The sequence below is a fragment of the Protobothrops mucrosquamatus genome, unplaced genomic scaffold (genome assembly GCF_001527695.2).
Source record: "Protobothrops mucrosquamatus isolate PMUCROS unplaced genomic scaffold, P.Mucros_1.0 scaffold47, whole genome shotgun sequence".
Classification (NCBI taxonomy): Eukaryota; Metazoa; Chordata; class Lepidosauria; order Squamata; family Viperidae; genus Protobothrops; species Protobothrops mucrosquamatus.
In genome coordinates this window covers 1,446,021-1,458,442 of record NW_015386429.1, presented here as the reverse complement: position 1 = coordinate 1,458,442, position 12,422 = coordinate 1,446,021, and the positions used below count along the sequence as shown (strand labels likewise).

At 35.8% G+C, this 12,422-nt stretch overlaps 1 protein-coding gene across 1 annotated transcript; it reads right to left on the bottom strand.

Annotated features, from left to right (window-relative positions):
- Positions 1-408: 408 nt before the first annotated feature.
- Positions 409-1,652, bottom strand: LRRC3B (leucine rich repeat containing 3B). The gene has a single exon (XM_015811723.1). It carries the CDS (start codon positions 1,650-1,652, stop codon positions 876-878), a length of 777 nt encoding a protein of 258 aa, XP_015667209.1. The 3' UTR covers positions 409-875.
- Between the last annotated feature and the right edge of the window lie 10,770 nt (positions 1,653-12,422).

Here is a 12,422-nt window from a genome sequence, read left to right as displayed (position 1 = left end):
GGTCTTTTTTAAGCTAAAACAAAAACTATTCTAATACTCAGTATACATCTATTCAAATGTAACAATATGTTTGTTACAATAAACCTCTTCCCAATATTCACCAGATGTTTTGGAAATCAATTCCCCAAATCCACAGCAGATAAGACTTGAAACTCAAAACCTCAGTACCAGGTTATGGAAAGTTGCGGTGTTGCATGGCAGCCAGAATAAAAAAATATATGAATGCCAAAATCAATAGTAAGTGGACCGTTTGAATTCAGCAGCTTGGAACTAACCAGACATTAACTCAATAATATCTAAATTACACTTGTATACTATGTATATTCTTGGAGCATAAAATGGTACTATGTCATATAATAAGATAAACTATCTCATAAATATATCAATAAATATCAATATTTAGATATATATATATCAGAGATCCAATTTCAGAAATGTTGAATTGTACTGATTAAAAATTATTTTTGATCATTGTAAATCTGTGATCTGTCCACATAGCAATAGCCAAAACAAGGCTTATAAGACAGCATTTGGGTCAATAAATTACTCTTCATTTACATGGTTCAAAGTTTAGCTTTTATTTGGTTTTAAATTAAAAAAATAAATCTCATTATTAAAGAGTGGAATGAGTCTAAACTAGTGTTTACATATTAGTTCACTTGGTTTAGAATACCACCAGAGAAACAATAAAAGAGTACTGTTATTATCCCAAAACAGACATCTTTTTTTTTTTTAAGAAAGGTTGACAGTGGCAGAATTCAGTTTAATTGGAAAAAGTCTTTAACACATTGACCATGAATGTTAGAAAGAAATAGCTGGCATCCGTGCTCTCCATATCTAATGGCTACCTCAGTCTGTCACTGGGTTTGGGCGCATTATACAACAGTGCTAATGTCATCTGCTTCATCTGGTTTTTTCTGCCTGCTTGGCAGAGATTTCAAGTACTCCAGGTGCCGGCGTGCATCCTCTTGATTTTGCCGCACATAGTAAACTACATAGGATATCACCATGGTGAACCAGCCAAACATGGTGACTAGCATGGCATAATCTGTTGTCTTTTTAGGAATATTACATAGGTCAGCATCAGCTGCATTGAGAAATGGCCTCCCAGCATGTTCATCTAAATCGGAGGTCTTACAGATGACACTGTTGGCTGTTTCATGGTTGGAAGCCATGCTTCTCAAGACTTGCTGCAGGGTGCAATCACAGTGCCAAGGGTTGTTTGCAATTCGAGCCCTAGCCTTCAAATTGTTAAAAGCATTTTTGTGCACGCTTTTAATCCGGTTGTCTGACAAGTCTAGCATTTGCAAGGTTTCTGCCACTCCTTTGAAGGAGTGTTCATCTATGAATTCAATGATGTTTTTGGATAAGTTGAGGACTTTCAATTGGTGCAAGTCCTTGAAAATCTCATTTGGGATGGATGTAATCTGATTGGAGTCTAAATAGAGCAGGACAGTTTCAGGAGGAAGATCTCTGGGTATTTCTTTCAGGTTCGCATTGCTGCAGCTGACATTCAAACCTCCAGAATGAGAACAAAGGCAACCTTTGGGGCACATACTGGCAGAATGAAAGCATAGTATCATGAGTACAAAGCTTTGTAGAAGCAGACACATGGAGAGGGAGCGAGTTAACCACAGGTCTACCAAATGCATGCTGGAATGTCAGCATAATCACCCAACCGCTTCTCATTTACCCAACAGTGGTGGCAAAGTGTCTCAGGAACAAAACTGCAACCTCATTCTCACCAACAATGGAAGTCAAGAATAGTTTAGTATGTAGATATCTTCATGGTTGGTTTGTTTTTTAAAAGGACATTCCTGGAAAAGGAAAAAAAAAACCTTTTAAAAGATTGTGAGGGGTATTTTTTAAATGATGTCAATATAGCTAAAGGTACAGACCAAGGCAAAACTATTCAGAAATATTCTTCCATTAAGTTTGGTGGGTCTTGTCTCCAGATAAACAGGTAGATTCAAATTGGAAATTTTGATGGCAAAGTCTAATTTATTAAATGTCCAATAGGTTCACTGTTATAAATGACCTTAAGATGTTCTTTCACTCTAAAATTACCATTTCCAAAGCAGACTATTTCTTTTTTCTTTTTTAAACACAAGTTTTCTAGAACAGCATAATAAAACTTAATTACTTTCTTCCATTTACAGTAACAGACACATTAATAAGATTTACAGTGGGACTGATGCAGCAGTGACAAATTAAGGAAGCATTTTTGTGGTTAATGACCTTGCACTACAATGTTCCATATTGCTTTAAATCCAAATTAAACTATTTAAGAAAGGAATGTACTTATTTTTCAGACAAACCAAATATTGATAAATCTGAAGTCATGAACATGTTTTTGCATCAAGTTCACAGGCATCCTGATTGGGAAATTATGGGAAATGTATTGGAGTCTCCAATCTTTATCTGCTTGTTTGATAAAGAATTTTGCTATAAAATCTCTAAAAAATTATCAGTGTTTTATATAAACACTGATATTTATATATATTTATATTTATCAGTGTTTAAAATAAAATCTAATGAAATAAGAAACTTCTATGTTTTTCAAGGAACTCAATCTATTGAAAGGGGAGAAGTTTGCAATAACTTGAACAGAATCTAAAGATAGATTGTGAAACGGTGCAACACAGTATTTTTAATTTCTTCATTATAAAGTACCGCCATCTTTTCAATCATATATATCACAAACACATATAACTTTTACCAACAAGCTGAGAAGTTTGCATATTCTCAAACTGTATTTAAATATACATGAAGTTCATTTTAACATGTAAGGAAAATAATATAGGACTAGCAGTAAGTAAAATATCCACTCTTTTATTTTCAGATGTAATCTGGAGAAAACCATCTTAGAATTTGGACAAATGAGTAGATGACATAAACATTTACCACTGGTAATATATACTGTAGGTTTTCCATTATACATGATGATTATCTTACTGTTTTTGAAGACAAATGAATAAAGGCCAGAATTGTTGGATACGAGATGGGCAGCAAATAAATTTTGTAAATAAAGGCAGAAAGTATTCCGCTCTTATGGCACCCAAGAACAGTGAGAAGTGTTTCCCAATAAATTTTATTTGTAAATGACGCCAGCAGAGATGCTAAGAGAGAAACAGTTTTGAACCCCTTTTAATATGAAAACTGCTCTCCAAGTATATTTTAGCAAAGCTTTAACACTCACAAATGTGATGAATAAATAAAATATACAGGCAATATAATCTTAGAATTTGAGTTAATGATTATCATATCAAAAGAACGCTGTCTCTGACCTAGGATCTGAGCATTGAGAAAATTGCAAATAACCTCTCTAGATCATTAAAAAAACACAATATAAAGTAAAATAAGATCCAAGAACCTGTCAACTTATTGTAGTTCAGTTACTTTGATGAGGTGCCTTGGGGATTGAAAGGAAGCTTTTTAAGTTGCTCCTTTTTTCTGTCAAAGAGGTAGAAAGAGATCTTGCTGAGTGAATCACATGGTGCCATCTCATATCTTATGGTCAGGACATCTTAAAGAAAAGAGAAAGAAAATGATTGTTTTATAAGGTTGTGCAAAATTAGTTCTTTAAAACTGAAGAGTAGAACAGTCTACATATTTAAATTGGAAAAAAAACTATGATCCATAGGAAATAAGTAAAAGCATGTATTTTGATGAGTGGAACACACAAGCCTGTTTTGCTAACAATATTAAAGGAAAGGGAACTTCTAGTAGATTGCTAAAAGAAATATAAAGTTTAATTCTGTATTTACTTTTGAGAACATGACATTAAAAGGTAGCGTACATGTTGAAAGAATACAGATGTGTTTTATATAATTTTGATATAGGTGAGGGGATGGAGAGAAGGAGAGGGAGAGAGAGAGAGATGGTAAATGTAAGGCAAGGGGATTTGGGCTGCATAAATCCAGATGACAATTAAGAGTACAACAAAGAATGAGCATTTTCTGTATCTCTTTTCTGTCTTCTCATTCTCAGCAAAATGACTTCATTTTTACAGACACATCTCTCAAGGAAATCCTTGTGAATCACACTCCTACCAATGAAACTCTACACAAACAAAACAATAAATTTACCCTGCCCTTGCATTAAAATAGATAATTTCTTATTTCTCATTATACCCCACTTCTGCCATATGATATACATTTAAAGAAACATAAAATTATTTTAAACATTTAAACTTAAACTCAAGTTCATATTTTTTGTTTGTAAAAGGCTATGAGCCTGTTAGCTTTCTGTAAGGCTCTGAAAACTGGGCTGTTTCTTCAGGCTTTTTCAGTTTTAGGAGCTGGGTAGGTGATGTGCTTTTGTTTCAAGAGTTATTGCTTAACCAGGATGTCATGGATTTATGTCCAGAGTCACTACCATGAGGTGGTGACTATAAAAGTTAACATCAATCAGTTAGCATTAGCATTTAGGAACTATGTACGAAAATAAATAATGACAAAATTCTATGGAAAGATCTTTATCAATAACTCAGTTATCAAAAACATAGAAAAAAATCAGTGGGATAAGGCACAAAGTCCAAATACAAAAGAAAGAACTAGATGTTTTCCTCTACAAAATTCCTTCAGAGTTCAGTTTTACATTTCTCAATTCCAATTCTGTAAGTTTCTTCTGACATACAAACAAGAAGTTGCAATTTAAGAAAAGGGTAAAATCTGAAAGCTGCTTAAATATTCCCTTTTATTGTTTTGCTTTTCTTTTTGGGAGAAAAAAGTTGCTGGGAGGGGGCGATTGAAATTAAATACTTAATTAAGATATTTTTGTTTTAATCATGAACATAAAAATGGCTGCCATATAGTGGTTAAAGTCCTGATCAAGGAATGTGGATTTAGTCCATGCTCAGACATGGACCACAATCTAGTCATTTAATTTTTAAATATACATTCCATCTCAGGGATATTCTGCACATTTTGAAAATAATGTTATTTCATAGATTAAGTAGGTGGGTGGGTGGGTGGGTGGGTGGGTGGGCGGGCGGGTAGGTAGGTAGGTAGGTAGGTAGGTAGGTAGGTAGGTAGGTAGGTAGACAGACAGATAGATAGATAGATAGATCAACAAGAGAGCAGGGACAGTGAATTGTGTAATTAGATTTCCAGAAATCTGATGTAAACCTCAGTTGAAGTACATGAACTTTCAAGCCTTACTGTGCATGAGAAACTGCCAGTTTAATATAATAGGAGATCAAATAGAAGAAATGAGTGTTGTGATATATGTTTGGAAATTAGCATGAGAATAGAACAGCTGAGATCCCGCCACCCCCTAACCAGTCACAATGACACAAATCTGGCAACAGTGCAACTGATTTGCAGCCCAGTTCATGCTATTATCTGTTCTTTGGAGATATTTTACAACTTCATCTGAGGAGTTTATGACAGATCATGCATCCCTCCAATGGCTACAACATGAGAAAAATAAGTTTTGTGACAAAAAGAAGTTACTGAAACTTGGCTTTCCAAGAAGATGACATCACTGCTGTGCACACCTAGAGCCAAATTATCATTGTGGCAGATGGTCTATGCCAGGAGCTATATTAAAAACACCATAGCAGTTTATGAATCTAAACAGGACATACATGATGTGCAATGTTTCCTACAGGTTTTCTGTTATAAATGCTAACTTATCCCTAAATGTCTAATCTGGGTTTAGAACAAGATTCTGAGAAATTAATGAGTTAAAAGAAGTCAGTTTAGTCTCAATTTAAAGGTAAGCATATATTACACACACACACACAACACAAACACTACATACCTATATCTATACTTTTCCCCCCTCTTTATACGAGCCAACTGAGAATCTCTAATAAATATTCTACAAACATAATTATTGTCATCTTCCAATAGGAGGTAGGATTAGGATTCATGGAGAGAAAATCAGAAATTTGTAAGCAACTGGCAGGTAGTTTAGTTGATAAGCCTCATAGAAACAAACTCAATAAAGATAGAAAATTTCTTTATTAGGCCTAGGATGCAGGGCTGTGTCTGAAAAGTAATACCTGGGAACAAGATAAAGTAAGGTAAACTCTACAGGAAAAGAATTTGGCAGTCTTGTCACTAATTTTAGTTTCTTCTCAGTGCTGTTTTTGTTGAGGTGAAAAGCACTATTTTAACTCATTTCCAACCTCAGTCCCTCTAACCCTTTGTTTACTCATATTAGTGATCTGGAGCTTCAGGATTGACTTTCAGTCTCTTGTAATTTAATGTAATTAGCCCACCTCTCTCATTTTTTTCTTTATTGCCTTATTTAATATCACTTTTTACTGATCACTCAAATGCTCAGCACATTAATAGTGTCACACACTCCAAATCCACTTCGACTTGGTAAGCCAGTTTAAAAATAGGAAACCAATGTCATTTATTTAAAAGCTTATTTGTTGGGGAAGAGTGGAGATCTCCTCCCTCATGCCAATTCCACATAAAGAGAGTACTCTGTTCAGGACCATCTGCCTAGAAAGAACTGTATCAGGTATCCTAGAACAGGCTTTTCAACCAGTGGTACGGGTACCATCTGTGGTACATTGGCACCTGGCAGGTGGTACGCGACCATCCTAGAAAAGTGGCAGTGGGGGAAGGGAATGAGCTGAACGGTGGCAGCATCGCACAAGCCTGGGTGAAGCTGCAGGGCTGTCAGAGCTCAGCGGAAGCGCCAGGATCAGGGCCAGGTTTCATCTGGAGCTTGGCGCTGATCGTGGCGCTTCTGCTGAGCCCTGAAGAAGCGCCGATCAGCTGGAAAGCAGCACTGATCCTGGCGCTTCTGCTGAGCCCAGAAGAAGCACCAATCAGCTGGAATGTTGCAGCATCTCCAGGGTCTTGTGATTTACGTTCAGATGCTTGGCAACTGATTCCTATTTATGATGGTCCCAGTGTCCTAGGGTCATGTGAAGTGACCAAAACCTGCTGCAACCACCCAGCAGACGGGGGGAATAAATATCAAACACCCTCCCACCCCACCCCCGCTGCCAATCCTCTACAGAAATGCTCACAACAATGAAAACCTCAGACAGGAGGAAGAGCGCCGCTGGGCTGGCAGGCAGGTGTCTTGCTCGGCTGTGGCTTGGGGGGCACTTTTTTCAGTGCCATTGTAACTTCAAACACTCACTAAGTGAACTGTTGTAAGTCGAGGACTATCTGTACTTTATCACTTTTTTCCTTTTTTTTGTCATCAAGTTTTTGACACCTTGCTAGGCGACTGGTGGTACTCGGATGTTGCCATATCCTAAAAGTGGTACAATGGGTGAAAAGGTTGAAAAGCCCTGTCCTAGAACTCAGGAAGAAAGAGGTGTGAAAGTAGAGATTCCAGAGAAAATCTGCAGACTTGTATTTGGGGCAGGTACACCTCATCATCCTTCCTGTACAGTACAATAAAGGCAAAATAATACCTTGGACAATCTGAAATGACTCTTTTGCCTCTTTTCAGCATTAGTGACACATTTAGTTTTCCAAATATGAAATCATGGCTATTTCAAGATATAAGTTAAGAAGCAAAGCTCCTTCATCATTTCAACAATAAAAGTAAATTTCACACTGTAGAGAATTAAGAGGTCCGTTTTCCAACTTGGTTTATTATATAAGGAGCTATGGAACTGACTGGAAAATACATGGTGCCATGCAGCCTCCTCAATATGACTCTGCCTAGCTATTTTTCATCTTATCTCTAATTCCTCCAGCTAGAGCTGATTCTGCTGGCTGGTTATAATTATCAGATCCAACATGTCTGAAAAACTTCTGGTTGGAGACCTTAAGATATAATAAAAATAAAAATCATGAAAACTAATAGCTATATAGGTTGGCAGGCATTCGGCAAGCTAAGCATAACTTTCAAGAACAATCTCCCATACCTGAAGAGAAAAGTTTTTGATCAGTGGGTTACCTGCTCTAACATATGCCAGTGAAATATGGACACTAATCTCACAATTGATACAAAAGCTACGAGAAGCACAGAGAGCCATGGAAAGATACATGCTCGGCATGAGAAGACAAGATAGAAAAACCTGCACATGGATTAGAGAACAAACAAAAGTATACGATATCATCAGAAGAATAAAAGAATTGAAATGGAAATGGGCTGGTCACATAGCAAGAAGAACTGATGGCAGGTGGACCAAGGCAGTCATAGAATGGATCCTACTTGATAAAAAGCATCCACGAAAGAGGCCTAAAACAAGATGGATCGATGATATCAGCAAGTATTGCGAGCCCAATTGGCAAAAGAACGTCTCAGGACTGTATTGGTTAGAAACATGTGGAAGAGGCCCCCTCCTGAAGTGGATAGACAATGGTTAAAATGATGATGATGACGAATTAATACAATGCTAAAAATGGGCATACTATAATCATAGTTAACAAAGGCAATTCACAGTATATTCAGAAAAGCAATGACTCAACTATACAATGAAACTGATAATGGGGAAAGGAATGTTGCATTATGACTTCATAGCAGCAGTTATATATATATTGGGTGAGATTGTGGCTTTTTTAACTTGCTGGTTCAATTACTGAAAAATAAATTGAGATAATTTTTTTGGTAAAAGTTTGGTCAAGCCCAAATGTCAAAATAAATGTTTTACATTTGCAGATAACACATTGGGAAAGAAATATATGCTCCAAGATGTCTTCGATCAGTTTACTAATACATCCAAATTAGGAAATTATAGTTTTTGGAACAAGCCAATCAGAGTTGTAAAAGAGGGTTTGGTTTCAAGACTGTCAGAGTTCCTGTTTAAACAAAACATGATTCTTGTAGTTAGAGGAAGATTTGCTTTTCCATGCTTTGTCTGGAACTTCCCCAATCCACCACACTGAGGCAAAGAAACCATGTTTATTACAAGAGTCACTGGATACCTGCTTTATAACCATAGGGACCCCAAAAATGGGAAAGCAAAGGTTTTTACAGATGTTGAGGCCCACAAGGTGAGAAATCTTAGGAATCTGATTTGCCAGCTATTATTTCTATAGTTTGGAAAAATGAGCCTTTCAGGAAGGTACCAGAGCTGGGAAGCCTGCTGTTAAAAGAGTTGAAATGTTGAAAATAATCAGGTTGATTGAGATGGAACTTTACTCTATGTTGCAATTCCTTTGTAAGGGCTGCCCTTGAACTGGATTTGAGAGCTTTTGTTTAAATGAGATTGCGGGGGGGGGGGGGCTTTGTCTGTCTTTGCATCAGAAAGGAGTTGGTTTAACTAAAACAGGCATGTCAAACTGCCGGCCTGCGGGCCAGATGCATCATACTGAAACCACGCCCACCCCATTGCTGGCAATGGGAAAAAGTCGCGATACATAGTGCGATGTCACGTGACGTCGCAAGTTTGACATGCCTGAGCTAAAAGGAAGGAAGAAGGCCGCAGCCTCCATTTTATTTGCTACATTTATTTTCTCTACTACATTTATAGTATGAGAATGAGGCACAATCAGTGCTTGATTTTCTTTCTTTCCAAAGTGCAGAATTATTTATTTATTTATTTAGACAATTTACTTGGCCGACAAACTCACTCTTAGTGACTCTGACTTAGTGACTATTCTGGAAGAAACAAAATTGAAGTCACTTTTTGTGCACAACTGCTTGATCTTTTGTTTTAAGTGCATTTAATCACATAGGAAACCAACACTGAACTATTAGCTATTCCACAATTACCAACAGTTTCCACTGCTGGAATATGTTTATGAGGGAAAAATAATTACACTATAAACAACTGTTGAGCAAATTCATAAATATTCAGTAATAAGGTGATTCTTTCAGTCAATTATTCTATATATTGAAAAGGCTTTATCTCTTCCCTTCATGACGATTCTTTAGACTAGAATTGAGTCCTTTGTGCTATCTGAGCTTGTTTGTTAACTTGGAGATGTTTCATTACCTGACTAGGTAACATCACTAATGCTAATGAGTGTGGGGTTTGCTTCTTGTTTATATACAGTAGCTTACCCTGGCAGAGTTGGTGTTGTAATTTTCTTCCTGTTTCCAACAAATGTTCATTGTTCAGACATATGAATCATCAGTAGGCATATAGAGATAAACCATATTTACACACATTCAAAAGACAATAAAAAACTAAGAAAGAAACAAAAAGATCAGAACACATCTCTTAAGCAACAAAAAGCCAGATAAGCAAGGATTAACACCAGAGAAACAATCAAGCAGAAAAGAATATACCTTAATCAAGGAATTACCAAGAATGATCAATTACCCATACCAACACTGGCAGGACAAGTTACAGTGCATAAACAGGAAGCAAAGCCACACTCACTTGTACAGATAATGTTACATAGTTGGATAATAAATGTCTGCAAGCAAACAGCACCAAGGACTCCAGCAATGAGCTACAAATACTGTATTATCTTCTATCAGACTAGAGTGCAATACAAGCAATTTCCTAATTATTGTTACAGTGGTAATTCAAGTTTCTAACTTTCTAAAAATCCATTTTCCATGACAAAGAACTAGATATTCAATGTGAATTCCAATATCAATAACTAGCATTTTACAATGAAACACCCACAGAGATGATAGCAATAGTCCATAACGCTAACAACTCTTCACTTCCTGATCCTCCTTCATAGCTGCAGAGCAAATTGCTTGCTAGAATCACAGTTGTGCATTCTAGCCAAATTGGCCTAAGGTATTGGGTCATCTCAGGATAAATTACTCTTAGTCTACTACTTTTGAGAAATAAAAGAGGTGAAACCAGAAAGAGCTCCTTTTCAGGAAGAGAATTGGCTCTTTGGAAGTCGTCTACTGGAACTCAGATTGTTACCTTCCCTCATTATTTTCAGAAAGATGCTGAAGCCTAAGCTGTTCCCTAGTGAAGAACGACCATAATTTGATTTCTTATTAATTGGATTTGAGATATTTGATTTTGTTTTGCATCTTCATTATTTTAATCTCTACAGCAGATGTTTTAATTCTGTTGGTACCATGCAATCACCAGATTCAATTCTGACTGCAGCAGGATAGAAAATGAAATGAAATAAACATTATAAATCAGGGAAGCAAGTACTGTAGGCCAGATCAGAGTTAAGAAATAATTGAGTACTGCTTAACAAGTATTTTTTAATGTTATGATAGATCATTCTTTATGGTTAAATTTGCTTGTGTTGGGTGTATTGGGTAGTTATTGAATACCCAAAAACCCAAATTAAAATGCTTAAAACAATTAAAAATGGACTGATGTTTTTTAAGATTATCAGAGATTGAAAATAGAGTGGAATGGTTACTAACACTTAATCATACATGTGAAAATAGGTAATAAACTAAACCTTTGTCTAACATTTCTAACTTGCTGTTATATTCCTAATTAATGCAGATTGCGTTTGTATTATGTTTAGATATATAGCTATAGTTACAGCATAAATCAGGAATTTTACAAATGACAAAACCTTTTACAAAATTTCCGTAATGAATGATAACACAAAATCTGACTAGAGTATAAGGATTCATATATATTTTAATATTAAAGAGAAATCAAACTACTTATTTCTTTGCCTACACACCAATTTTAAAAAGCAAATCGCTATATGTTAACAAATTCAATGGTCTTACTGTTCTGCTTGACTTCCAAGTTTTCTGGAATTCATTCTAATATATAAAGACTTAAGGACAATGTGCTAAAATTTAACATGAGTTGTAAATTAGCTAAGCTTTTTCATTGTACTGGTCTTTGACTGTAATAAGTATTTTGAATTTAAATTAGTAATGTAAATATTTAGTTGGTGATGAAAACATTTTAATAGTGATTTTGCTAATCCAGTGTTGCCCTGTCCATGTCAAAGAATGTCAAGACACAGAAAGTACCATAACCATGAGATACTGCAGTTTAAACCAGCACCTCTCAGTCAGTTCTTTTATATTCCGTAAACTGCAATGCAGATATAGGCAGGAGATTAGAAAGTTAATTGAAGAGATTTTCAAACTCCAAACGTCCATATCTGAAAATAAATGTACTGCTTTCTTCATGATATTTAACTTTATTCAGCACATTTGTATTCTGTGCTATTTGTTACCTACAGTTTGTTTTGTTCTTATAATAATTTTGAGAGATAAGAAACAGGGTCTGATATAAATTTAGTCTTTGGAATATTGTCAATATTAGAGCTTCTATGTTTTAAACTTTTCTTAAGAGAACTGTAATTTATATAACAAACTTGTAAACTTGTGCAATTCTGAACATCAATAGAACCAAGACCCTGAACTGTACTTGTCCAATAATGGAAGTGGAGTTTCCAAAAATAGATGCTTTTTCCTTGTAGTATATATGGTATGGTGGTTAAGGTGCTGGACTAAGAATAAGAAGATCCATGTTCTCAGTCCATCTTCAACTATGGAAGCTCATTGGGAATATGAACCAGTCATTTTCTCTCAGTCAACCTAGCTTGGAAGTGGTTGCTGGAAAAAATGTGGGAGGATGGAATACT

Excerpts from the sequence above, each read along its gene's own strand:
- LRRC3B (XM_015811723.1), bottom strand. The coding sequence starts at position 1,652 with ATGCATTTGGTAGACCTGTGGTTAACTCGCTCCCTCTCCATGTGTCTG.